The sequence below is a fragment of the Emys orbicularis genome, chromosome 3 (assembly GCF_028017835.1).
Source record: "Emys orbicularis isolate rEmyOrb1 chromosome 3, rEmyOrb1.hap1, whole genome shotgun sequence".
Lineage (NCBI taxonomy): Eukaryota > Metazoa > Chordata > Testudines > Emydidae > Emys > Emys orbicularis.
The window spans coordinates 99,931,981-99,959,306 of record NC_088685.1 but is presented as its reverse complement, the minus strand read 5'-3'; the positions used below and the strand labels follow the sequence as shown (position 1 = coordinate 99,959,306).

The 27,326-nt window shown below is 42.5% G+C and overlaps 1 protein-coding gene across 1 annotated transcript; it reads right to left on the bottom strand.

Moving 5' to 3' along the window:
- C3H6orf58 (chromosome 3 C6orf58 homolog) lies at window positions 1-25,707 on the bottom strand. Its single transcript, XM_065401563.1, has 6 exons — window positions 25,317-25,707; window positions 19,977-20,063; window positions 15,964-16,148; window positions 13,767-13,903; window positions 8,152-8,390; window positions 1-450 (listed from the first exon to the last, which is right to left on the bottom strand). The coding sequence occupies exons 1-6, from the start codon at window positions 25,705-25,707 to the stop codon at window positions 347-349; spliced, it is 1,143 nt and encodes a 380-aa protein (XP_065257635.1). The 3' UTR covers window positions 1-346.
- Window positions 25,708-27,326: the final 1,619 nt, after the last annotated feature.

The window sequence follows — 27,326 nt, the reverse complement described above, 5'->3', positions numbered from 1 at the left end:
AGACTGTAATTGGGCTTTATTTAATTTTTCATTAATTATACATTTGTTTATAATGCAAATTAACTGAGTTCTCATTTATAATTTTAGCAAGACATTTTAATTACATGCAAATGAGATAAATAAGGACTAATTAAGAAAATTAGGCATAATGATATTGATTCAATAGGAGAGAGAGGCACTAACATGGCTACTTAGGAAATCCTGCTTCAAGGAGTTAACGTGACCAGGTCACCCGATATACTGTGGGTTAAATAGTTGAATCAATCAGGCTCATGTTGGAACTGTTTTTAAGACACGAAGTGATATCAAAATAGCTCAGCTCAAATCATTATATATTCCCACTGGATCAAACTACCGGGCCTGTAACCAAGTTTTCAATGAGACTTCGGACCACTGCCCTTCCTGCTTCAGTAGACATAGCCATTCTCCACAGCAGCAGCAAGGTTCCACCTTGGAAAGAAACAAACAAACAAAAAATGCTACCGTAAAATCAATGCCACTACAAAAGAGTAGGCTGAGCTTTCCGGGGCAAGGAGGCCATCAGGTGCAAGACACCTCTGCTGAAACCTACTGCAAAAGTGTGAATAGTGGAAGGTAACATGTACAAAACAGAAGTGGGCCGCCTGCATAATAATCACTTAAAACTATATATGGAGACAGAAACTGGTCTGTCAAGTTAGGGTGTTGTGGTAGTGATAAACAACTGGGTAAGTTCTCTCATCACCCCGTGTCAAGAAAAGATGATCAAATATAGATGTTGACATCTTGTTTTGACAAATACGCATAGCTTCTGTGTTTAAGAGACAATGTGCTAGCAGTTATGATCACACACTTTTTAATTTTTCTTTTAAAATCCATCCAGGTTTTGCACCGCTGCCAAGCTGAGGCTTCAAAGAGTGATCAAGCCAACGGGGGGACACTAATGCTTCCATACAGACAATAGGTTATTCCAGCTGACAGTGTGTATGTTGGGGTTCAGAAACCATACACTAACACCAATATACAGAGCATTCATTCTTTCCTGCTGCCCTCTGTGAGAACAGGTGGAAAGGAGTGCTATAAAAAGGCAGCTCTCGGATACCACAGTGATGGGTATAGTATAAAAACCTAAATGGAACTGGTGCTCCTGAATGATGGCATCAAGCAGGAGCTAACGAATGGGGGTGGGGGGGGAGAGCTCTATAAATATAGCTTCCTGCTAGTTAGAGGAGACTAGAGGACAGTAGGGAACAGCTTAAACTAGGCACCTGGAAGACAGATGTTTACACCAGGTTGGAAAAGATGGTTATGGCTGAGAATGGCTGGGTTTTATTGCCTGTTTGCCTAAAACTCCTTGTACTTTGTTTCAAATCTCTACAACTTGTGGCAATAAAAATGTATCTAGCACAAGACGTTTATGTGGTGCTTCTTCACAAACATAGATTGAGACATGTCCCCTGCTCCAAAGAGCTTACGATCCAAGGGCCCAGTCCTGTGAGGTACCAAAACCCATCAAGTCCCATTGATGTCAGCCAGAGCAGAGGAGACTCAGTACCTCACAGGAAGTGCTCAACAGCCTGCTGAACCAGGGCTGAGAAATGACAAGACAAGACAAGAAGATATAGGACAAAAGTTCAGTTCAGAGAGGATGAAGACATGTTACTGGGACAGAGAACAAGCTCGATTTTGGGACAATGTCAATTTTAACTGAGAGTTCTGAAGGAGGAAGTAGGAGATGTGTCTAATCTCCCATTTGGGGGGAAGAAGACAAAGAGCTTCATCACCAGCTGTCGTCTAACATTATCCTACAATAGACTCTTCACAGTCAGGTTTCACACCCAGATAAAGCACTAGGATGATAGTAGACATGCTGATGCTCTCCTTTAGGTATGGATAATGGATAGGCACCCAGCCATGTATGGACACAGCTGAGTTTTCTGAGACACTTAATAGGATGGTGAGCTCTCCCTCTGATCTCTGGTGTCAAACAGATCGCCTGGTCTACACTACGACTTTAATTCGGATTTAGCTGCTTTAAATTGAATTAACGCTGGACCCGTCCACACAATGAAGCCATTTAATTCGAATTAAAGAGCCCTTTAATTCGATTTCTGTACTCCTCCTCGACGAGCGGAGTAGCGTCAAAATCGGTATTGTCAATCCGAATTAAGGTTAGTGTGGCCGCAATTCGATGTTATTGGCCTCCAGGAGCTATCCCACAGTGCACCATTGTGACCGCTCTGGACAGCAATTTGAACTCGGATGCGCTGGCCAGGTGGACAGGAAACGCCCCGGGAACATTTGAATTTCATTTCCTGTTTGGACAGCGTGGAGAGCACAGGTGACCACAGAGAGCTCATCAGCACAGGTAACTATGCAGGCTGATAATCGAAAAAGAGCACCAGCATGGACCGTACAGGAGGTACTGGATTTGATCGCTATATGGGGAGAGGATTCAGTGCTAGCAGAACTTCGTTCGAAAAGACAAAATGCCAAAACTTTTGAAAAAATTTCCAAGGGCATGATGGAGAGAGGCCACAATAGGGACTCAGATCAGTGCCGTGTGAAAGTCAAGGAGCTCAGACAAGCCTATCAAAAAGCAAAGGAGGCAAACGGTCGCTCCGGGTCAGAGCCGCGGACATGCCGCTTCTACACCGAGCTAAATGCATTTCTAGGGGGGGGCCGCCACCACTACCCCACCTCTGACTGTGGATTCCGAGATGGGGATAATCTCATCAGGTACACCTGATGATTCCGCGGAAGGGGAAGAGGAGGAGGAGGAGGACGAGCTGGCAGAGAGCACCCAGCTCTCCGTTCTCCCCAACAGCCAGGATCTGTTTCTCACCATGACTGAAGTACCCTCCCAAGCCTCCCAAGCCAGTAGCCAAGACCATGACCCCATGGAAGGGACCTCAGGTGAGTTTACCTTTTAAAATATAAAACATGGTTTAAAAGCAAGCATTTTTAATGATTAATTTGCCCTGAGCACTTGGGATGCATTCGCAGCCAGTACAGCTACTGGAAAAGTCTGTTAACATGTCTGGGGATGGAGCGGAAATCCTCCAGGGACATCTCCATGAAGCTCTCCTGGAGGTACTCCAAAAGCCTTGCCACAAGGTTTCTGGGCAGTGCAGCCTTATTCCGTCCTCCATGGTAGGACACTTGACCACGCCATGCTAGTAGCAAGTAATCTGGTATCATTGCATGACAAAGCCTGGCAGCGTATGGTCCCGGTGTTTGCTGACATTCAAGCAACATCCGTTCTTTATCTTGCTGTGTAATCCTCAGGAGAGTGATATCGCTTAGGGTAACCTGGTTGAAATACGGGAATTTAATTAAGGGGACAGAGGTGGCCGTTCCTACTGGGCTGTTTGCCTGTGGCTGAAAAGAAATCCTTCCCTGCATTTAGCCAAGTGCAAAGGGGGGGGGGGGAGGATTGGCCCAGAGCTTTTCGCGTTTTGCTAGCAGGGATCTTCCCTGATACCAGCCACGCGGTGGGGGGAGGGATAAAGCACTCATCCCAGAGAATTCATGGCGGGTTGGGGGGGGTGTTAGTTTGGTTCTTGCAGGGATCTTCCCTGATACCAGCCACGCGGTGGGGGGAGGGATAAAGCACTCATCCCAGAGAATTCATGGCGGGTTGGGGGTGGGGTTAGTTTGGTTCCTGCAGGGATCTTCCCTGATACCAGCCACGCGGTGGGGGGAGGGATAAAGCACTCATCCCAGAGAATTGGATGGTGGGGGGGTGTTAGCTTGTTTTCTGCTGCTGAAGGTTAACAGGAAAACTGCAGCACAACGGGCTTTGCTTGGTATGTGGGAAAGCAGGGCGCAGAAACCTAAAGACAGTGGCTTACCATGGCAGCATGCAAGCTGAATTCTGTTGCCCGGACCTGCGTCTGTGATCTCTAGCAGCAAAGCCACAGGCACTCAATATTAAGAGGCAAAATGCGACCTTGCACAGAAATCACATGTGCTATGTAATGTGAATAGTATTTGTCACCGTGAAAGAGTATAAGCATTGTTCTGAAAAATGTATCTTTTAAAAAAATTCTCTCCTTTTTTCACTCCCTCCAGCAGCTGCAAATGTTTCAAGCCTCCCTCCTCCTTCCCGAAGGCTATCCCAGATAAGGCGTCGGAAAAAGAAGACGCGAGACGAGATGTTTGCAGAAATCATGCAATCCACCAGGAGTGAAAGAGCTCATCTGAATGAGTGGAAGGACACGGTTTGCAAGTATAGGAAAGAAGCCAGTGAACGTGAGGACATGAGGGACCAACGTGAGGACATGAGGGACCAACGTGAGGACAGAAGGGACCAACGTGAGGAGAGGAGAGACGCTCGAGATGAGAGGTGGCGTCAGGAAGATCAGAGGAGGCAGGATGCAATGCTGGGGCTGCTGCGTGAGCAAACAGACATGCTCCGGCGTCTGGTGGAGCTTCAGGAACAGCTGCTGGAGAACAGAGTGCCGCTACAGCCCCTGTATAACCCCCCTACCTCCTCACCATGTTCCATAGCCTCCTCACCCAGACGTGTAAGAACACGGGGGGGGGGGGAAGGCTCCGTACACCCTCCCATTCCACCCCAGTGGACAGCCCAAGCAAAAGGCTGCCATTTTTTTAACCTTTTTTTTAGTGGGCTTTTCCTTCCCGCTGATCCTCCTCCCAAACCCCACTCAGGTTCTCTCCCTCTATTTATAATCAATTAATAAAGAATAAATGATTTTTAAACAATAGTGACTTTATTTCCTTTGAAAGCAAGCTGGGGGAAGGGGGAGGGTGGGTTCCTTACAGAGAATGAGTCAATAAAGGGGGCGGGTTTTCATGAAGGATAAACAAACAGAAATTTCACACTGTAGCCTGGCCAGTCATGAAACTGGTTTTCAAAGCTTCCCTAATGCGCAGCGCTTCCTGGTGTGCTCTTCTAATCGCCCTGGTGTCTGGCTGCGTGTAATCAGCAGCCAGGCGATTTGCCTCAGCCTTCCACCCTGCCATAAAGGTCTCCCCCTTGCTCTCACAGAGATTGTGGAGCACACAGCAAGCAGTAATAACAATGGGGATATTGGTTTGGCTGAGGTCTGAGCGAGTCAGTAAGGATCGCCAGCGACCTTTTAAATGGCCAAATGCACATTCTACCACCATTCTGCACTTGCTCAGCCTGTAGTTGAACAACTCCTGACTCCTGTCCAGGCTGCCTGTGTATGGCTTCATGAGCCATGGCATTAAGGGGTAGGCTAGGTCCCCAAGAATAACAATTCGCATTTCAACATCCCCAACGGTTATTTTCTGGTCCGGAAAGTAAGTCCCTTGCTGCAGCCGTTTAAACAGATTGGTGTTCCTGAAGACGCGAGTGTCATGAACCCTTCCCGGCCAGCCCACATGGATGTTGGTGAAACGTCCCTTGTGATCCACAAGTGCTTGCAGCACCATTGAAAAGTACCCCTTGCGGTTTATGTAGTGGGTACCCTGGTGCTCCGGTGCCAAGATAGGAATATGGGTTCCATCTATCGCCCCACCACAGTTAGGGAATCCCATTGCAGCAAAGCCATCCACTATGACCTGCACATTTCCCAGAGTCACTACCTTTCGTAGCAGCACCTCCGTGATTGCTTTGGCTACTTGCATCACAGCAGCCCCCACAGTAGATTTGCCCACTCCAAATTGATTACCGACTGACCGGTAGCTGTCTGGCGTTGCAAGCTTCCACAGGGCTATCGCCACTCGCTTCTCAACTGTGAGGGCTGCTCTCATCTTGGTATTCTGGCGCTTCAGGGCAGGGGAAAGCAAGTCACAAAGTTCCATGAAAGTGCCCTTACGCATGCGAAAGTTTCTCAGCCACTGGGAATCGTCCCACACCTGCAACACTATGCGGTCCCACCAGTCTGTGCTTGTTTCCCGGGCCCAGAATCGGCGTTCCAAGCCTATAACCTGGCCCATTAACATCATAATCTCCAAAGCACCGGGGCCCGCGGTCTGAGAGAATTCACGGTCCATGTCCATGTCCTCATCACGCTTGTCGCTGCGCTGCAGTCGCCACCTCCTCGCCTCTTTTTTCTGGTCCTGGGTAAGCATAAACTCCACAAGAACGCGCGAGGTGTTTACAATGTTCATGACTGCGTTCTGGAGCTGAGTGGGATCCATGCTTGCTGCGGTATGGAGTCTGCAGAGTTCACTCAGGAAAAAAGGCGCAAAATGGTTGTCTGCCGTTGCTTTCAGGGAGGGAGGGGGAGGCTGCACCCAGAACCACCTGCGACAATGTTTTTTCCCCCATCATGCACTGGGGTCTCAACCCAGAATTCCAAGGGGGGTGGAGACTGCGGGAACTATGGGATAGCTATGGAAAAGCTACCCACAATGCAACGCTCTGGAAATCGATGCTAGTACGGTAGCTTGGACGCACACCACCGAATTAATGTGCCTAGTGTGGCCGAATACATTCGAATTTATAAAATCGGTTTCCTAAATTCGAATTATATAAATTCGGATTAATCCCGTAGTGTAGACATACCCACAGAGAGTGGAGATCTGCCTCTAGAGCACCCATTTGCAGAGTGCCAAAAGGGTCAGACTTTTCCCCCATGTTATTCAATGCAACCATTCACCCAGTTGGGGATGCTGTGATCTTGAGCAGTATGAGTATACAGATACCACCCAACTCTGCATCTCTTTGAACAGGGCAGCTGCTCCATCACCTAGTTTCCCCGATGTCTGAAGTAGATAAGCACCTGGATGAAGAGTAGCTGGCTGAAGCTTAATCCAGATAACATGGAGATGACAGTGGTGGCAAGAGCATAAACGTTTGAATGACTATCCAAAAGCACATTTCCCTCAGTAGAATGTGTCAAGTCCTCTAATCAAGTGGCATGACAGACTCAGGGTCCTTCTGGACTGTTCAAACTCCTGGACACCCAAATGGCATCAGTGGCTAGAAATCCCCTACATCATCTTTGGCTGGCAAGGCACTTTCACCCCATCCTTGTCAGAGGTGGAGCTGGCCATAGTGATCTATACTGTGGTCAATTCCAGGCTTGCTTTCACTAAAACCTGGAGTTAAAAGTGAAGGCCAGCAACTTGCCACAGCCTGTCATCTAAGTTTTAGTGATGAGGAAACAACATTTCAGTGCTCCAGTCACTGCAGTGGCTCCAATCCCAACTCAGATGCAATTTAAAGTCCTAATCCTGGTTCTCAAACCACTCAGTGGGCCTCAAGTATTTCAGGGTAGATTGGCAGGTGTCCCTAGCTACAGAAGCCCTTTCCAAGCAGACATCAGACTGACCATGGCTGTCCTCATCTATACAATTAAACATAAGACTCGTTCCTATACAATAACTATTGTACAGATAGCCAATTGGTAAAACAAATTCTTACCAAGCATACACTAATGGCATTACAGGAGGAAGGACAGAGAAGACAGTCTTACTGAGAGACCATTGTTTTATGTAAATTTGTTTGTGCTGAAGTTCCATGAAGACTGGCACATCTAAAAGAAAGATCTCTATAGATAATCCAGCTCTCACATTTATTCAGTGCTCTTTGAATACAAGTTCTGTGGCCTTTCTGAAAGTTTCCTGTGAGAAGGCCTTTACACGAAGAAATCTTTCTTACAGCTCTCAAAGAAGCATCAGAATGACACAAGCACATACTGAATTCACAAATCAGAGAGCCTGTCACAGTAACAATTTTGACATGTGTTCTGTATTGTTGTACATGAATACTGTATGGGTTAAAGATTTCTTTCAGACTTATTATATAATATCCTTATTTTACAATATCACTATACTTATACTGTACTGTATTTTCACTTCAAGATGCTGACATCTTTTCCTAAATAAAGGAAACTAAATAAAGAGATTTAAGCAGTGTAACTGTAAATGAACTGGAACTGTAGGAGCTTGTAGTTCTAAACATTGCCATCAGATGATGCTGTATAACTTATTTTACAGCTTTCATGTTAACTTTAAAAAAGACTAGAATTTATATGACACCTTTGATAATTGGGAAAAAGCATGATGTCAGTTGCTTAGGTGTATGTACGCACACACACACACAATCATCACAATGCCTAATCAAAGTTGTCTCCACACACTCTGTTGGTTGACCCATTTACCTGTGATTTTTTTTACTATACAGATGATGGATAAGGTGTAATATATACACACTATATGGGTGGCTCTTACCTGTCAATTCATTTGTTTTGTGAAGAACACAAAATGCGAGCAAGACTTTGTTCTGCTCTGGACTGAAGTCACTAATGAATGGGGCTTGATCACGTTCAGAAAGCATCCGCGGTGGTAAGAAAGCCTGGAAATAGTTTGTGTTCTGTAGATCTGCAGAAAAATGTGTAGCTGCAATGAAATCCACAGCATTAGCCCAGTTCTCCCCAAAACTTGCTTCGGGGCCAGAGACATATTTTAAGCTGAAAGAAATAAAAACTCAAAGTTAACAGGTAAATTAATCCTACCCAGAGCTCTTTAATCTACCATTTATATTGCATTGCATCTAAAATGTAAGATGCCTTAATCCATAACTGACTTGTTGCTTTAAAGGACTGCGTTAGTGAGACCAGCAATATGTGAAAGGGGTAGCAGGGAGAGCTTAGTCCCAATATCACTGTGCCTTAAGGGCTCCCCTGGCGCTCCTGCCTCAGTTTCCCTGGCAGTGCTACCTTGGTGTGCAAGTGAGCTGTTTGAAGTGCCATTGTGGAGCCTTTCCAGCACTGATGCCCAAACTAGAATATGGCCATGCAAACTTTAAAGAGCAGTGACATCTGGTCTCAGTAGTCTACCAATGAGAATTCTTGATATGTGTGACTAGTGTCCCTCATACCACTGAGGCATTATGACTAATAGAACTGTAGAATGCAAATTAGCAGTAGAGGAAGGGTGATGATTGGCTGAGTTACCTGAAGTCACAGTGGCCCTACTTAAGAGTTACCTGAGCCTGCCTGTTACTATATAATAATAAAAATGAAGTTAATATCTTAACTACAACCAAATTTAAATGTAGCCTTTGAACAGGATTTCAGTTTAATTTTAAATATAAGGAAATTTTGAAGTGCCTGTATTATTTTCTTGATAAGATTATTTGGGACAAAGGAAAGACTGACACAGATGCTAAACTTCTTAAAGAACCACCCAGTTTTTAATTAATTCTGGCTCACAAACTAAGGAATAGATTTGCTTGTAAATTCTCAGAAAACCAGTGATGTACTCAGAGAATAAGCATTGCAAGTTTGGGGAGGATATGCTGTATATTTCATCCAAAAGAAATACATTGAATCCATACTTTACATGCAAAGTGGAACGCAGCCTTAATTATGGAGTCATGACCAGTGCCTCCATTATATAATTGTGTTTCTCTGATGGTTTGTACTAGGGCTGGCTGAAATTTTATCCTAGAATCATTTCTTTTTCAATAGAAAATGGCTTTTTGACTAAAACAAACATTTTTTGTAGAAAAGGTTTATTTTGGTTAAAATGTTCAGGCCTGTGATGGGCCCAAATCAGCTAATTAGGCTGCAAGCAAGGGAGCTTTAAGCTGGAGGCAGCTAGTTAGAAGCTCACACGCGAGTGACCGGTGGGGCTTCTACAAAAGCCAGGAGGCTGGCAACAGAAGGGGCTGGTGCAAAAGGCTGCAGTCACTCCCTGAGAGGAGGAAGAAGTGTTTGGAGGCTGCAGAGACCTGGAGGCTGCAGTTGCTCCCTGGGATGACGGAGCCATGAATCTGGCAGACCCAGAGAAGGAAGGGAGAACCAGAATGTTAGGAAAGGGTTCAGGGAAATGTAGCAAGGTATTGGGGAGAACAGACATTGACTGCGGACTAGCAGGTGGGCCAGGGTTCCCTAACGAGCCACCCGGGAAGGGGCATTGGTAGGGCAGTGCATCGGAAGACTCCTTGAGCCTGTTTTGGAGAAGAGACTTCCCACCAGAGAAGGGGAAACCACGCTAGTGACCTAGCCAGAGGGCTGAGTCAGAAAGGGGATGCAACAGCTCCTGGAGCAAAGGGGGGGGGGGGGCTGCAGACAGAGACCAAGGTGGAAGAACAGCATGCAACAGCTGGAAGGGGCATCGGCCTGACCAAGTTAATCCCCAGAACTGCCAGCAGCTGGCACGATCCAGTGGTGAGTAGAGCAAACCCGTCACAAGGCCTTTGGGCAAAAATCCAAAAATGTTGAGTGAGTTTGTTTACATTTTTCAAGAAACTGAAAATTTTCCATGGGAAATTTCAGAAAAAACACATATTTTTCAAATTTTCCTGCTCTAACGCCTATATATGATGGCAGAAAGATTAGGACTATGCATAGATGCAAGAATAATAATGTTCCAATGCTTGGTATTGTAAGGGAAGTGCTGCAGATTTCCTGCCAAGTTCACTCCCATATATGGTTGATAGCATTGGTGGTATCATTTATCTAATTTGGTTTTGAGTTAGTATCATGACCCAAACAACAGAGTGGGAGTAAGACTTGAATGGATACCTAAAATAATACTAAGAACAACAATTAGCTCTTATATAGCACTTTAATCTGTAGATCTCAAAGTACTTTACAAAGGCAGTCAGTACCATTATCCCCATTTAACAGTAGGGAAACTGAGGTACAGCGCAAACAAGGGGAAAGAGTAAATTAGAGTGTGCACAGGATGAAATGATGGTGAATATGGAGGCAGTAGATGAAAGTACTGGAGGAAGTCACTCATGAACTCTCTTTAGGAGACTAATCCAAAACTTACTGAAGTTAAGTCCTGTTGAAATCAGTGGACTCTGAATCAGGCCCATCTTCTTCTCATGTCCTTCCACTGAAGTCATAGGTTTTTCCAGTATTGGGCACATAATATGGCCTGGACTGTGGCCCTGGTGAGGTCTGGCAGGAGCTGGCAGACCAATAGACGTTCCATGGTCTGTGTTTTGCCTCAGTCACATGTGTCTGGGTCACTGGAGTAGCCCCATTTCCACATATTGACTTTTGAGCAGTCAACTCTTGTTCAGAGGTGATTTAAACATCTCCAGGTCAACGAACCCTACTCTGTGCCTGTGAGAAGGTGTCCAGCAATGTCAATGTGCATTTTGACATCCTTGATAAGTATTTCTAGTCATATGTGCTACATTTCCAGATGTGCGGCAGTCAGTGATTTTTTTTTAAGTAGTTCTGTTGCAGCAAAGAAGCTTTTCCATGATTTCAGGTGGCTCACTGCCACAGTATAGCCACATAACAGATGTCTGGTATAGTTGACCTGTTGTAATCATTCCGTTTTGTTTGTGACTGATCTCCTGATATCCAGTGGAGCAAGTCCAGCTAGCACATAAAGGCTGTTCACGTTTGTTGGTTTTAGACATCCTGTGATGTATGATCATCTGCCATTCAGAACAGGATCCAGCTTCTTTGCATGAGCTGATCTTTTCTACTCTGAATATGAGTATTTGGCTGTTGAATAGCGAAGTGCAAGTGCAGTGGCTCTTAGTGTTACTGGGTTGGCTCCCCATTTTGACTTTACAAGCTTCCTGAGTATGTTATTCTGTGTGCTAACTTTGCCTTTTATCTTCTCCATGTGTGTCTTGAAGGAGAGAGTGAGTTCTAGCATCACTCCTAGGTAGATAGTAGGCAAATTGTACCCCATTCCAGATGATGCTGAGTCATAGACTTTAAGGTCAGAAGGGACCATTATGATCGTCTAGTCTGACCTCCTGCACAACACAGGCCACAGAATTTCACCGACCCCTCCTGTAATAAACCTCTAACCTATGTCTGAGCAATTGAAGTCCTCAAATCATGGTTTAAAGACTTCAAGGTGCAGAGAATCCTCCAGCAAGTGACTACTGGCCTCATGGTACCAGCAATGGAAGAGACTCACCTGTGTTTTGGCTGGTTTGGTACACAATTGGTTCTTGGTGTAATAAACTGAGAGCCCAGACCTCGCCAATTTTAAAATAGCTTTAGATCTTGGCAAAATCCTTGGCTTGGGCAGTGACACATAGGTCATGGGCAGAGATACAACTTTTGTGCCGAGATGATTGATTGGTCATTCATGTAGATGTTGAAAAGTATTGGCAAGAGTCACATCCCCTGTGGTATGCCATTTTTCTGTTGCCATAATTCGTTCTGCTTCCTGCATAGTTTGATGTAAAAATGTCAGCTCTCTAAAAGAGATTGTATCAGTTGTTGGAGCTGGTGATCTTTTGTCATGTTCTATATTTTAGTATATTTTACTCAAGATACTTAAGTCAAAAGCAGACTGAGAAGAGTTACAAAGGAATCTCACAAAACAAGATGACTGGACAACAAAATGGCAGATGAAATTCAATGCTGATAAATGCGAAGTAGTGCACATAGGAAAACATGTTCGCTGAAAATATCCGCTCAATGTTCAGTGGCAGTCAAAAAAGCTAACAGAACGTTAGGAACTATTAGGAAAGGGATAGCTAATAAGACCGAAAATATAATAATGCCATTATATAAATCCATGGTATTCCCACACCTTAAATACTATGTGCAGTTCTTGACACCCCATCTCAAAAAAGATACATTAGAATTGGAAAAGGCACAGAGAAGGGCAACAAACATAATTAAGGGTATGGAACAGCTTCCGTATGAGGAGAGATTAAAAAGACAAGACTTTTCAGCTTGGAAAAGAGGGGACTAAAAGAGGATTTGATAGAGGTCTATAAAATCCTGAATGATGTGGAGAAAGTGAATAAGAAAGTGTTATTTCCTTCTTTGCATAACACAAGAACCAAAGGTCACCAATGAAATTATTAGGCAGCAGGTTTAAAACAAACAAAAAGGAAGTGCTACTTTACATAATACACAGTCAACCCATGGAATTCATTGCCAGGGGATGTTGTGAAGGCCAAAACTATAACAGGATGTAAAAAAGAATTAGATAAATTCATGGAGGGTAGGTCCATCAATGGCTATCAGCTAAGATTATCAGGGTTGCAACCCCATGCTCTGGGTGTCCCTAGCCTCTGATGAGAAGCTGGGAGTGGACGACAAGGGATGGATCAGTTAATGATTGCCTGTTCTGTTCATTCCCTCTAGTGCACCTTGCATTGGCAACTATTGGAAGATAGGATACTGGGTTAGATGGACCATTGGTTTGATGCAGTATGGCCAGTTGTGTAGTAAGGAATCTTCGGTGATTCTCCGTGTCATTTGCTGCTGATAGAGCCTGTTACCATACGCTTTTCAAAGCTTGCTCTGGGATTAGTTGCTTTTCAACAAGTGGTGATAGGTGGTTTAAGATGAAATGCTCATATAGTTTGTAGAGGTGGCATAGCAGTAGTTATAGGCCTTAAGTTTTTCAGCTCCATTTCATCCTTCCCTGGCTTACGGGGTGCCATGGCACATGCTCACCTCCAGACATTAGGGACTTTATATGTGGCTGAGCATGTGTTAAACAACTTGAATAACCAGATCTTTGTTGCTGGTCAGAAGTATTTGATTTGTTCTTTGTGAATGTCATCTACACCAGCGGCTTTACCATTCTCTAGGATGTTCATTCCTGTATACACTGCCCCAAAATGATAAATCTCCTGGTCTTCTTGCCACTTCAGCCATGTCTTAGGTTGTTTGGTGCCCTGCCATTTTCTAGAAGGAGTGTTCATGTTGCAGTCCCTGTCAGACTCTTTAAATATAAGAATCTTGCTGAACACGTACCACTACAATATAACTAAAGACTCAGGCGCATGATGAGCAAGCAAGAGTATATTAAACCTTGCAAATATGGTGCCTACTAATGGACATGGAACTGGGGAATTATTCCCTTTTGACCCTACTTTTGCGGCTTTCTCTTACCTGTTTCTGAACTTTGGAACTGCATAAGCAATGGATGCTACATGCGCTTCCCATAAGTAATGCAATGCTTCATCTTTTTCTATTGAGAAGGAAGATGCTGTGGGCCTTTCAGATTTCTGTTCAGTGGATAATAGATACTAAAGCAAAAGCAGAACATAAAAATATTACCAGCGGAGAATATTTAAAAAAAAAATGCATAATACTTAGTTACTTGAAAAACAATTATTTTGAAAAATATGTTTTGTTAACTGGGGAAAATTGCTTTTAAATAGTTAGAATGTGGTGATGTTGCATATCGATTATAGCTTAATATTTGACATAAGGGGGAAAAAGATGATTAATAGATTTACAGGGTCAAGTCATGACCCCATTAAAGTTAATGAGATTTTGTCATTGATTTTGATGGAGCCAGGTCAAATCTAGAAGACACAATTGGGGGCGAGGGGGAAGGGAGGGAGAAGGGGTACCATTCTGATAATCTAGTATGCTCTTCTGCATAATACATGACATAGAATTTCACCCAGTAACTTATGCATCAGGCCTACAACTGGATGACACACATTGTAATTTGCTCCTAAAGTGGTGCTTTTTCTGACTCTGAAATAGTTGGATTTGCAACCTGAAAGCATTCTGTAATTTAAAATTGCTTTTTAAATGGATACATTTCATCACAGTTCCACTCTCCTTTTTAAAATATCAGAAACTGCTGCTAGAGTTGGGAAAAAAGTTTAGACTGAATTCTTCTATAGTTTGCTGTACTTACAATGGGTGATTCGGCTGAGGATATCATTTCCAAGGGGAAGACAAGAAACAAACAAATCAACAATAAACAAAGGAGTTGGTACACATTGGATTACCTCTTACTGCTACAGTAAGTGGGCACTGATTTCTAAATTAAATTGTGCAGTGGCTTTAGTTGATTTTTTGGAATGTGGAGAGGTCCCAAGAAATGGTTAGGATATGTTTGTTGTTTTTTAAAAAAAACCCGCTTCCTGTAGGTTCCCAATGTTGCCAAAACTTGTGGAGCTGAACTGGTATTAGCAGTAGTGGGGAATTTTTTTATTAAAAAGTCTTATTATAAACAAGAGTTCTGTGTTTTGACATGGAATTTTCCATGCTACAATCCTTGTCTTCTGGGTCTTACTTGTGCAATCTTCAGGGCCGCCCAGAGGGCGGGGCAAGTGGGGCAATTTGCCCCAGGCCCTGGGCCCTGCAGGGGCCCCCACGAGAATATAGTATTCTATAGTATTGCAACTTTTTTTTATGGAAGGGGCCCCCGAAATTGCTTTGCCCCAGGCCCCCTGAATCCCCTGGGCGGCCCTGGCAATCTTTTACACACTTTCAAGTGCATTGATATAGATTTTCAGGAAGTCTGAAAGAAAGTTAGCTGTAAAATGTATCATGCCATCTGTCTTTTAGGTTAGGATTATAATTTTAGTTCTTTGATTATAATCTTCTCAACATATTATTTCAGATGAATAAACTTAAAATATCTGTAATGACTGATCCAATCATACCCTTCAGCTCTCTGGTTCATCTGTCTAGTTTACCAAGAGAACTTTTGTTTTAGACTTTGAGTCTCTGATGACTGGACATTATAATACTTGCATTTCTGGCTGTTCACAACAAATCTGAGAGGAAGTCTAACTAAAGGAATCATTATTGAAACTTGGGATGGAGAAGAAACTGTCACCTCTCTTTTAGGGAAAAGGTGTGAAGTGAGAGGGAGAGACTGTGTACGTGTGCAAAAGAAGGTCTTTCTGGGTGAAACTTTCAACAACTCTTTTGACACTCAAAGAAGCAAAGGGATCATATAAAAGTAGGATAAGGGCATTTCTCAAGGAGAATATTCTGTATCACATTTCTGTTCTTTGTAAAGCCATAGCACAGCTCCCAGATTACTAGTATAAGCATTAGCATAACAATCTCTTGAGTCAGACTCCAAAACATAGAATTACTTTAAGTGAAGAAATGAAGCTACAAACCTTAAAAATTCTGGATGACATACTCCTCTCTAACTAGTTTTACATCACAGTAACTCCATTGGCCTCACTTGGATTTCTCCTAACTGATGCTGGTACTAATGAGATGTGAATCAGGCCCTCTGATTCTTAAAAAACATTAATAATAACTTTTAAAAGCAATGTTCTGGTATCATCTGTCACAAACGATGAACAACAACAAAAAGATGATCTACCTCAAAATAAGCCTTCCATGCATCCATGACTTTTGGAATGTGGGAACGGCAGTCAGCAGCGCTGTAGCAGAAGTCTGCTCTTAGCTCTTCTGGTGGTAATATTTTTATCTCATGTTGCAACTGTCCAAAGAAACCAGCTTCCATGGCACCCAGAAATGGTATAATACTCAGGTAGTAATTCACAGCTATAACAACACATGAAAATAAAAAGAGATGACAGTTGCAAGTGAATGAAACATGCCTACCTAGAGAAAACAGTGAGATTCTGCTGCCTCTGCTAATGTTTAAAATCACCAGTCATTTACACATGACAGTCTGATTGTTGGTATGTCAATGGGAGTTGAAGGTGTTCAGTACTTAGCAACTTGAAAAATTAGGCCCTTAAATGTTACCATGTACAGGGCTTAAAAGTTTACCAGACACAAGCATGAGACTAAACTCATAAGTCGGTATGAAAATTAGCTCCATGGGCCTTATCCTGGTGAGAAGCCCAGCACCCATACCTAGCATCTAGGAAAGGAAACGGTGCTGACATTCTTATCAGGGTGCTGTCTATGGGGCTCTTTGCTTTGTAACAGTATATAGATTGTGGGTGCCTCCTGATTTTTAAGTCTCTGACCTCCATCTAGCTGCTGGAAGAAGGAGTTTTCTCTTTCTTCTCCCCACTCCCAGTCTCCTGGCATTCCTTTGCCCCCCAAACTCATTGAATTTTAGGTGCACAAGAAATTCAGGAATGGCCCCAAAATATGTTTCATTTATAAGTATATTGCTTGTCTTGGTGGCTCACTCTGAGGCAGGCTTTCAGAAATAACTAACCAGTGGTCGAAAGTAAATAGTGGTAACAGTAATTGTATTTCTGACTATTTACGTATGTTTGATGAGCCCAGATCTGGAAGTCTGTGGTGTATTTATACTGCATGCTTGGGGAAAAAGTGGCTGAAGATCATATAGCCTCTTTTTTTTCCTATGAAGACACATTTCCATGATATGAGAATGATGCTAGTTAAAATACAGTATGTAGTTGACTCTGCTCATGCCCTCAAGCTTTACACTCAATCAGAAGGATACCAAAGGTTTGACATTATGGCTCCTATTAGTGTGAGCAGTACTCCTTGTCTGACAATGCTCTATTACTCAGAAGGTGGGACTTACCATGATGATGGGCATGCTATAAAAACCTGAATGGAAGGAAGGTATGCATTACATACCTCTAATTACAAGTTACAGCCCTTATTTTAAACTCATATTTACCTTCATACACTTATAAGCCTGATATATATTTTTTCCATTTACATAGCCCCAAAAGTTTGCTTGGTGCTTCGGAAGTGTATTGAGATTGGAGCCAAGCACTGAAAAGTTTACAATCTAAGAAGGAGAAAAGGATGGGGATGGGGACAAATGCAACATATAAACAAAGTGATATAGTTGTTGTGTTTTACATGCATCTTGCTAGTTTAATCTTCAACACACGCCAATACTTGCACTGCTCCCTCTTATAGGAATAAGTTTATTTAATCATCTTTTCTGCAGATAGCAAAAAAAAGTCATATACTATGAGCTCTGTGTAGCAAATGTGCTGTACTATGTTGCTGAAGAGTGGTAGTGTAAGCACAGTTAAAAGTAAAGTGATGTTTCTATTTTGCTAAGGTTACATGATGACATCATGATACCTATTCAAACTGGTTATCCTAATGCAAGGTTTCTTGCACCTTCCTCTGTGGTGCTGGCCACTGTCAGAGAGAGGATGCTGGATTAGATGGTTTGATCCCGTATGGCAATTCCTATGTTTCTTTGTAAGTTTGAGCACCCACTGGTCATGTGATGTATATTTTTAGGGTCTGACTTGTTGCCAGACTCTTAATTACAGAAGTCTCCACAAGAAAATATTTGTATGGCATGGGAGTTTGCTAGGATGAGGTAGATCCAGGCAGCCTGCCAGCAGGTGGTGTGGAGCAGGAGGAGGGTCACATGACAGGAAAATATGAGCAGGGGAGATTCAGGAGTGAGGGACAGAAGTGGTGGAGGGGAAAGATTATTTTAAAGGAGATAGACTATCGGTTGAACATTAAAAGAAAGATTATAAAAACTTGAAGATTGAAGTTTTCTGTAGGAAAAAGCCTGCCCTATCTAAAAGAACAGGTTTTTTTTTAACAAACATTTATTCCATGTAAGTGTCTTTAAGCTCAAATATTCATGTTAAGCTGTAAAGCATTATTCTCGGTTTTTTTCTACCTGCCAGTTTCCTTTTTGAAAAAAGGCATAAGATAAAATTACAAAAGCACCTATGGCCCAGCTTTTTGAAGGTATTCAGGCATTACTCCACTCAGCATTGCATGGCTTAAGTGACCTAGGAGCCTAAGTCTCATATCAAAAGTGCCAAGCCCAGATCCCATTGCCTGTCAATGAGGCTTAGAATCTAAATCACTTAGATGTTTTTGAAAATCTTACCCAGGACATAAAATAGAAATTTCTCTAAAATCTCTGAACTAGTTCATTCATTTTTGGATATGGAAACAGAGAAAAGTATACTTTTTATGGTTCACTTTAGAATAGCTAAAGTTTCTGAATTGGCATGTGGGTAGCCCTCAGTGAGAAACAGGCCAGTAAGAAGTTAGTGATTTCTTTTAAAAAAAAAAAAAAAAAAAAAATTCCCCTTTCTTTGAGGAGTTAGGCTTCAGTAGAAAGACTAGAAATCCTGCCATGTAAGACCAGCTCTGGGGGAAAAAAACTGGCTATATTGTTTCAATGTGTGTTTTTGGAGCTTATCTCCATATGTCTATGAATTAAAAAGAGAGTGGAATAGCAAATTAAGACACTCAAATCCTCAGCTGGTAAAGAATGCATCCTTTGTTGTTCTGCAAACTCTGGTACAGCTTTTTTTTGGAAAACAGAAGACCTGTTACATAAGTTCCTGGAACTCATAAGCCTAAAGGAAAGGGCAATAAATCAACTGCCAGTATCAAGACTTAACAAGCCTGGATGTATGTAGAGCAGAGATTTCCAAACTGTGGGGTGCACCTCCTTGGGGGCCTGGAGAGAGGTGGGGTGGCAAGTGGCAGTGCCAGGCAGCTGGTGCCTGCCTTGCACAGCGGGACTTGGGGACGGAGTGCTACCTCCACCCCGACACCCTTTTGGGCCACTTAGCGTGTGGGCCAATGTTAACATCTGCCGCACCCGTGCCGATTTCCACTCCTGGCAGCCTCCATGCCCAGTGCTGGTTCCACCTCAGAGACCATCACACGCAACTTCCCCTGCCCTGGAATCCCAAAGTGGGAGGGGCTGGCGCAACCAAAAATTGTAATTCAAAGGCGGGGGGGGGGGGGGAGGGTGACTCAGCTCAAACTTTGAAAACTGCTGATATAGGAGCAATGCGTTTTCCTTTTCACATGAAAGTCTGGGCAGTGTTGTTCCTCCTACAGACCTGGTGGGTGAGCTGGTGGCTTTACACTTTTATCTCAGAAAAGGATTCATGTACTCTGAGGGGAGGAGATGACGATAAGAGCACAGGCTTGCTTCCCGTGGGATTAGCCTACTCCTGTTTCTCCTGTCCAGTTGGCCCCAGTGCAATCGTATTGACAACAATGGAGTTGGGAAGGTGCAAGTGAGGATAGAATTGCTCCACAGGATTTTTATTCTTTGTGCTGATGCACGAACCAGAAAGAACCCAGCTTGACTTTCACATCATTGACTAGCTGAGGTGCTGGCAGTTAAAATGAGCAAATTGGATCTGGGGTCATTGATAGATGCCAAATATGGAACCCCACGCTGCCATTTTTATTCACTTTTCAGAATACAGCCACACTTTAAGGTTGAGAATTTAAGTCTCCACAAGTTTCAGGGTTAAGAAGTCTTAATTTACTTGTGTTTATATATCGTTCTGTGAACTTTCACTGCACAGTCCTGTAACGCTGAAATTACTTTGAAGTGGCGTTCAAGTGGATGAGAGACTCTGAATTGCCTTCTAGGTCATTACTTATTTTCCAAATAAGAGTAAACTAATAACATGTACTTACAGGCCCACCAGCTTCGTACAGAGATGCACAGATGCTGTCCAGCGCCATGGCCGCAGGTGGTAACATTGGAAGGATCTGCTAGCCTGCCTGAATCAAAACAAAATAGAATGCCAGAAGCTGCTCACCTTATTCACAGGAGCAGTCCCATTGAAGCCTATGGGACTTCTTGCATAAGTAAAGCATTCAGGATTTGGCTCAGTGAAAGAAAATAGTTCATATAGTAGTTTAATTTCACAGTCAATGCCTCCTGTAGTGCATAAAAGATGCATTAGTAAATTGGTTTTTGCTACTACTGGCTGTAAATTTATTTGGAGAACTGCAAATATAGAACTGTCTGAAAGCTGGAAAACATAAAAATCCTCATTTATAATTTATAAATGCACAGTAATGCTAATTTGGCAACAGAAGCAAAACTGCTTATGTACCAGACACACCTAATGAACAGCACAGCATAAATATCTCACCCAGCTGCTCTGGGGAGGTTTGTACCCCTAAGTACAGAATGCCAGTGAATTGAGACTCCCAAACCATGGCCTGAACTCAGCAAAGCACAAAAGTGTGTACTCAGTATTAAGCATCTGAGTAATCCCACTCCTGTTCAGCCAAACTCTTCAACAAGTGCTTAATGTTAAACATGTTTACAGTCTCATGGTGATTCTTTGAAGGCATTTAAGCACATGTTTAACTTTAAGGATGTAATATAAGTATCCTCTTCCTGTTCGGCAACACATTTAAATCATGTGTTTAACATTAATTATGTGAGTAACCTCATTGTAATTCAGCATTTCACTTATACGCCTGTTAAAGCATGTGACATGAGTATTCTCATGCTTATTAAGCAAACTATTTACGCATGTGCTTTGGTGAATCAGGTCCTACAATACCTGCTATTACAGAGGTTCCCAAATGCTGGACAGCAGAGCATTTGGTATGTGGCGAATGAGCTGGATATGTTTCTGCCAGACAAATCACCTCTGTTTCTGCCAGATAAATCACATTAAATGAAATCTAAAATACATTAAATCCTTTTTGATTACTATTTTCTATATAAACAATTGCTGTACTTAAATAAATAAATAAATAAATAAATTAATGGAGATATCCCATCTCCTAGAACTGGAAGGGACCTTGAAAGGTCATCGAGTCCAGCCCCCTGCCTTCACTAGCAGGACCAAGTACTGATTTTGCCCCAGATCCCTAAGTGGCCCCCTCAAGGATTGAACTCACAACCCTGGGTTTAGCAGGCCAATGCTCAAACCACTGAGCTATCCCTCCCCCCTTGCCTAAGGGAAGATGTGCAATCATGAATGGTGAGATGTCCACAAGATAATCCCTCTGGTAAGATGTGATCCATACCATGAAAAAGTTTGGAGATCCTTCTACTACTATATTTACATATACTGTATTGTGCAATCAAAATGAAACAACTAGGAACTAGGGCTATCAATTAATCGCAGTTAACTCACGGGATTAACTCAAAAAAAGTAATCACGATTAAAAAAATTAATCACAATTAATCACAGTTTTAATTGCACTGTTAAACAATAGAATACCCATTGAAATTTATTAAATATTTTTGGATGTTTTTCTACATTTTCAAATATATTGATTTCAATTACAACACAGAATACAAAGTGTACACTGCTCACTTTATATTATTATTTATGATTTCAAATATTTGCACTGTAAAAATGATAAGCAAAAGAAATAGTATTTTTCATTTCCCCTCATACAAGTACTGTAGTGCAATCTCTTTATCATGAAAATGCAACTTACAAATTTAGATTTTTTTTTGTTACATAACTGCATTCAAAAACAAAACCATGTAAAACTTCAGAGCATACAAGTCCACTCAGTTCTACTTCTTGTTCAGCCAATCACTAAGACAAACAAGTTTGTTTACATTTACAAGTCTGTCTCATCTTACGCTGGGGTTACGTTCCACAGTCAGCGCCTAAAGCGAAAATCGCGTATAGTCAAAATTACATTGAGTATAATGGCGGGCGGAATCGCCCACAGTACAGAAACAGTATTTAAATTGTTATTTTTCTCTTTTTTTGTTTTGTTTTTGCCAACCGCGTAAAGCTGAAATCGCTCATGTTAAATGCGCCTAAGATGCGACAGACCAGTACAGAGATACTGCTGCCCACTTCTTATTTACAATGTCACCAGAAAGTGAGAACAGGCATTTGCATGGCACTTTTGTAGCCAGCATTGCAAGGTATTTACGTGCCAGATATGCTAAACATTCGTATGCTCCTTCATGCTTCAGCCACCATTCCAGCGGATACGCTTCCATGCTGATGACGCTCATTTAAAAAAAAAAGCATTAATTAGATTTGTGACTGAACTTCTTGGGAGAGAATTGTATGTCTCCTGCTCTGTTTTACCCACATTCTGCCATATAGTTCATGTTATAGCAGTCTCAGATGATGACTCAGCACATGTTGTTCATTTTAAGGACACTTTCGCTGCAGATTTGACAAAACGCAAAGGAGGTACCAATGTGAGATTTCTAAAGATAGCTACAGCACTCGACCCAAGGTCTAAGAATCTGAAGTGCCTTCCAAAATCTGAGAGGGATGAGGGGTGGAACATGCTTTCAGAGGTCTTAAAAAAGCAGCACTCTGATGCAGAAATTACAGAACCCAAACCACCAAAAAAGAAAATCAACCTTCTGCTGGTGGCATCTGACTCAGATGATGAAAATGAACATGGGTCGGTCCGCACTACTTTGGACCTTATCGAGCAGAACCTGTCATCAGCATGGATGCATGTCATCTGGTATGGCGGTTGAAACATGAAGGGACATATGAATCTTTAGCGCATCTGGCATGTAAATATCTTGCGATGACAGCTATAACAGTGCTGTGAGAACACCTGTTCTCACTTTCAGGTGACATTGTAAACAAGAAGCGGGCAGCATTATCTCCTGCAAATGTAAACAAACTTGTTTGTCTGAGTGATTGGCTGAGTGGCACTGAGTGGACTTGCAGGCTCTAAAGTTTTACATTATTTTATTTTTGAATGCAGTTATTTTTTGTACATAATTCTACATTTGTAAGTTCAACTTTCATGATAAAGAGATTGCACTACAGTACTTGCATTAGGTGAATTAAAAAATACTATTTCTTTTGTTTTTTACAGTGCAAATATTTGTAATAAAAATAAATATAAAGTGAGCACTGCACACTTTGTACTCCATGTTGTAATTGAAATCAATATATTTGAAAATGTAGAAAACATCCAAAAATATTTAAATAAATGGTACTCTATTATTGTTTAACAGTGAGATTAATTGTGATTAATTTATTTAATCATTTGACAGCCCTACTAGGAGCCTAATTTGAAACTGGTCAACGATATGGGTCAAATCTAAATCAAAATTGACAGTTGTTCAGCTTTTTTAAGTGAATTAAGTGCTTTAGAAAGATGATATAGCGACAGCCCTGGAGACTGTTGCTCAACTACATTTAGCTACAGTTTCATAGATTCACTAGTTACCGAAGCCTCCATAATAGTGCTGAAGATATTCATAGCACATTACAAAACAAAGCGATTAAAGATAGTGTCCCTGCCCTGATGAATTCATATTCTAAATTAAGACCAGAATAATGGGAGATTGCAGGGTCGATGCATGGGAGGTGTGCTGGTCATTAAAATTTTACTCTAGCTATTTTTGAGGAATTGCTGAATAACTTGTTAGAGAAGAAACCAGGAGACTGCTAAGAGTGTTGTGCGCTGATACCTAGGGTGTTATACTACTGCCCAATGTGAGGAGTTGAGCTCTGGCACTGCCCCTGAATGTCATCCCATTCTGGCTGACTGCCTGGACCGTCCTATAAGGGGCACTTTGGCTCCTACTCTCCCTTGTGCATCAGCAGTGGGGTGCTGATCCAGAGGGCACTTGCAGGGAGAGACCTCCCATGAAAATCTGGGAGCAGAGAGGAACAGCTAGGCAGAATTTGTTACAATAGATAACTGATGCTATCATGTTTAGCTAAAACTTTTTTCCAAACTTCCCCAATGGCACTGGGAAGATGCAAAAGCACTTCATTGTTTGAGTTAGGACCTTCTCCCAACACTGTGCAATGGAAGGCAGGGGATTTCAAAACAGGGTGATTTTTAAATGTTTACTTGAAAATTTACCAATGATTTTTTAGCTAGGAAATTTCCCAGAAAATGTAGTCTCCTGAATGGTAACACTGGTAAATTCAGTTGTTAACACATGAAATAGGGGGAATTAACACCACCTTTAAGTGGGAGGCTTCCCTTTATCCACAGAACAGTTACACTACAGTAAGTAGCAGGGCAAGATTACTCATAACATTCTTACTAATGTGCCTCATATCTGACCTGGAGAAACCTTTAGGGTACGTATACACTGCAAAATGAAGATGTGATTTTAGCATGGGTAGGCATATCTATGCTAACTTTAATCTTGCTAGCACCAGTAACAACAGCACTGTAGACATGGCAGCATGGGTTTCAGCATGAGCTAGCAACCCAAGTACGTACCCAGGTTCCCCAGCGGGCTAGTTTTAATCTGGTTAGCATAAGTATGCCTCCCTGTACCACATATATACTTTCACTTTGCAGTCTACTAAGACTGACAACAAGAATGACAAATCATTGAAAATAGTGATGTTGCTTGGCTTTTGTGGACTGGGCCCTCAGGTACTAGGCCTCGCTGACCTACACAAATATTTTCATGAATTTTTTCACAAATCTTTTTGTCAAAACTTTGACATTTCAAAAAATCTCTCACGCTTTTTAAGCTGGTAAAAAAGGGACAAGTTTTGAAAATATTTTCAAAAACAAATTCATAAAAAATTAAAATGTTTCAACCCATTCAAGGAATTATGCTGAAGCTACCAATGAAGATCTCATAAGCTACCAAATTAAAACAACAACAAAAACAATCAGTTAATATTTTAAAATCAGAGTTGCAATATCCAGTATAAAATTAGATGATCAGGAAATGCTTTTTAAAGCAGTGAATTAAGACACTAATCTATTAATTTTCTACCTCTATTTTTGGCCTAGTAGGATTTTTAAAAACCATACTTGGCTTCTGATTAACATTGTATGTGGCAATATCTTCCCATATCAGCAAGGCAACTTCAAGTCCCCGTATCTATTGCTCAACAGTGCAAGGACACTGCATTCATTTCAAAAGTTCCCTTCCAACCTAGCAACTAAACTCTCTTCTGGATAAAGCAAAATTCAGAATGTATGGGACTGTACTGGTTGCAAGTAAGAGACCATGAAAAAAACCAACCTGCACTTATCTATTAAATATTTAGTTATTTACAGCCCTTTTAAGGAGAGAGTTTGTACCTGTATGATATTGCCAGCCAAGCTGCAGAGGCAAGCCCCATAGGATATTGCCAACGTTATTTGATCCAGATGTGGTGAAATATTTAGCTGAATAGTTGAGCAAGATCTTATACACTCCCAGTCTCTCTAGATAGTTCCAGGCACTGATGGCGGTTTTGTTGCCATGTACTGGGAAATCCTCTATGCTTCCAGGAGCCTGATGCCACAGAGGAGGATAGACATCCTTTTTGAAGACATCCTCTTGGGTTAGTGCTACTACAGTTGCTGGACTGAGAGCAAGGGTGGTCAGTAGCACAAGGAGAAGAGAGTGCTGCCCCAGGAACACACGCATGTCAGGTAGGACCATCTTATACAGGTATCTGGGGCTTTCAGAGTAGGGATGAGCTTTCATCAGGGAAGGCAGGGGCAGGGATGGTGGCTCAGGCTACCTATACAGTCAGTCAGCATGGATCACCCTGCCCCTTTTTCCATGAAGCTGACGTGGCTCTGTCAGATTGGCATACCAAAAGTGATGCTCATACCTCTGCCGTTCCAATGCTGCCTTTGGGCAGAGATGGGGAGCTGAGGGATCTCTGGTGCAGTATCAGTGTGACTTGAACATGCAGTATCTGAGTGACTTGAACATGTTCAATAACAACAGAGGAAAGAAGCAGGAATAAATGAAGCTGCTGCCCTCTTACCATAACAATCTTCTCCTCCAACAAAATGGGGATAAAAATGGGGGGAGGAGAAAGGATTTTTAAAATGGAGGTGAGGGGACAAAAGGGAAAAAACAAGGGAGGGGATGGGAAGCTGAGAGACAATAACAAGGGCAGAGGGGCAAAAATGAGGGAGCAGTAGGGAGGGGAATTGTGCTCCTCCTTGGACAATGCAGTGCTGGGCTGTGAGTAAAACCGTAATAAAGCCCAATACCTAGACAACCTCTGTCAGGAAACTGAAAGTAACTTCCTGCTACCAATGTTCCCTCTAAAAATTTGTTGTTGTGAGCGGGCTACAAACTCTGCTGAGCGATACATTTTTGTCCTTGGGCAAGCTTATGCCTTTTTTTCAGTGAGGGGTATGTCGAGGGGGATTGTGTGGAGGGGAGGGGGTAAGTGTGTTGTGGTGGTGGTGGGGTCCTGTGAACCGCAGCTCTGGAGATGTGGAGTTCTGTGTTGAAACCATTACCAGTAGTTAATTCTGACAGGTAGCTGTTTCTGCTGGGCTGCACGGAGGAGGCGTGAGTGGCACGTTTCTGACCTGTGCAGTACACACAAGATTGCTGCCCAGCCAGGCAGTTTACAGGGAACATTGGTTGAAACTCATCTTTATTCGTGGCTCCAGCTATCCGTACATACTGGATCCCTGAACCTTGTTTATTTTTAGAACTTGAGCTTCTTTTTTAATTAATAGGGCTGGTATTTTCAAAGGAGGCTAAAGGAGTTGGGGCCAAGATCCTTAAAGGTATTTAAGTCCCTAACTCCCACTGATTTCAATAGGAGTTGGGTACCTAAATACCTTTGAGGATTCTGGCCAAGGTGCCAAAATCTCACTGAAACTCAATGCAATTTGGGTACCTAGCTCCCTTGGCCTTTTGAAAATCATAGCTTCAGTGTCCATTTTAACAACCACATAACTTCAGGACGAATGCAGCAGGCAATTAATCCTGACCTATTAGAGGGATATGGGGAAATAGGTATGGGGGCAGAGACAGCAGCTGGGCATGAGCTGAATCCCCTCCCAAAGGTCTGTATTTGGAGACTGTTGGTTGTAGTTCAAGATAAGAACGGTCATACTAGGTCGGACCAATAGTCCATCTAGACCAGTATCCTGTCTCTGGCAGTGGCCAGTGGCAGATGCTTCAGAAGGAATGAACAGAACAGGGCAATTTCGGGTGTTCCATCTCCTGTCATCCAGCGCCAGCTTCTGGCATTTGGAGGCTTAGGGACACCTGGAGCATGCAGTTGCATCTCTCTGACCATCTTGGCTAATAGCTATTGTGGAACCTATCCTCCATGGACTTTTTTGAAC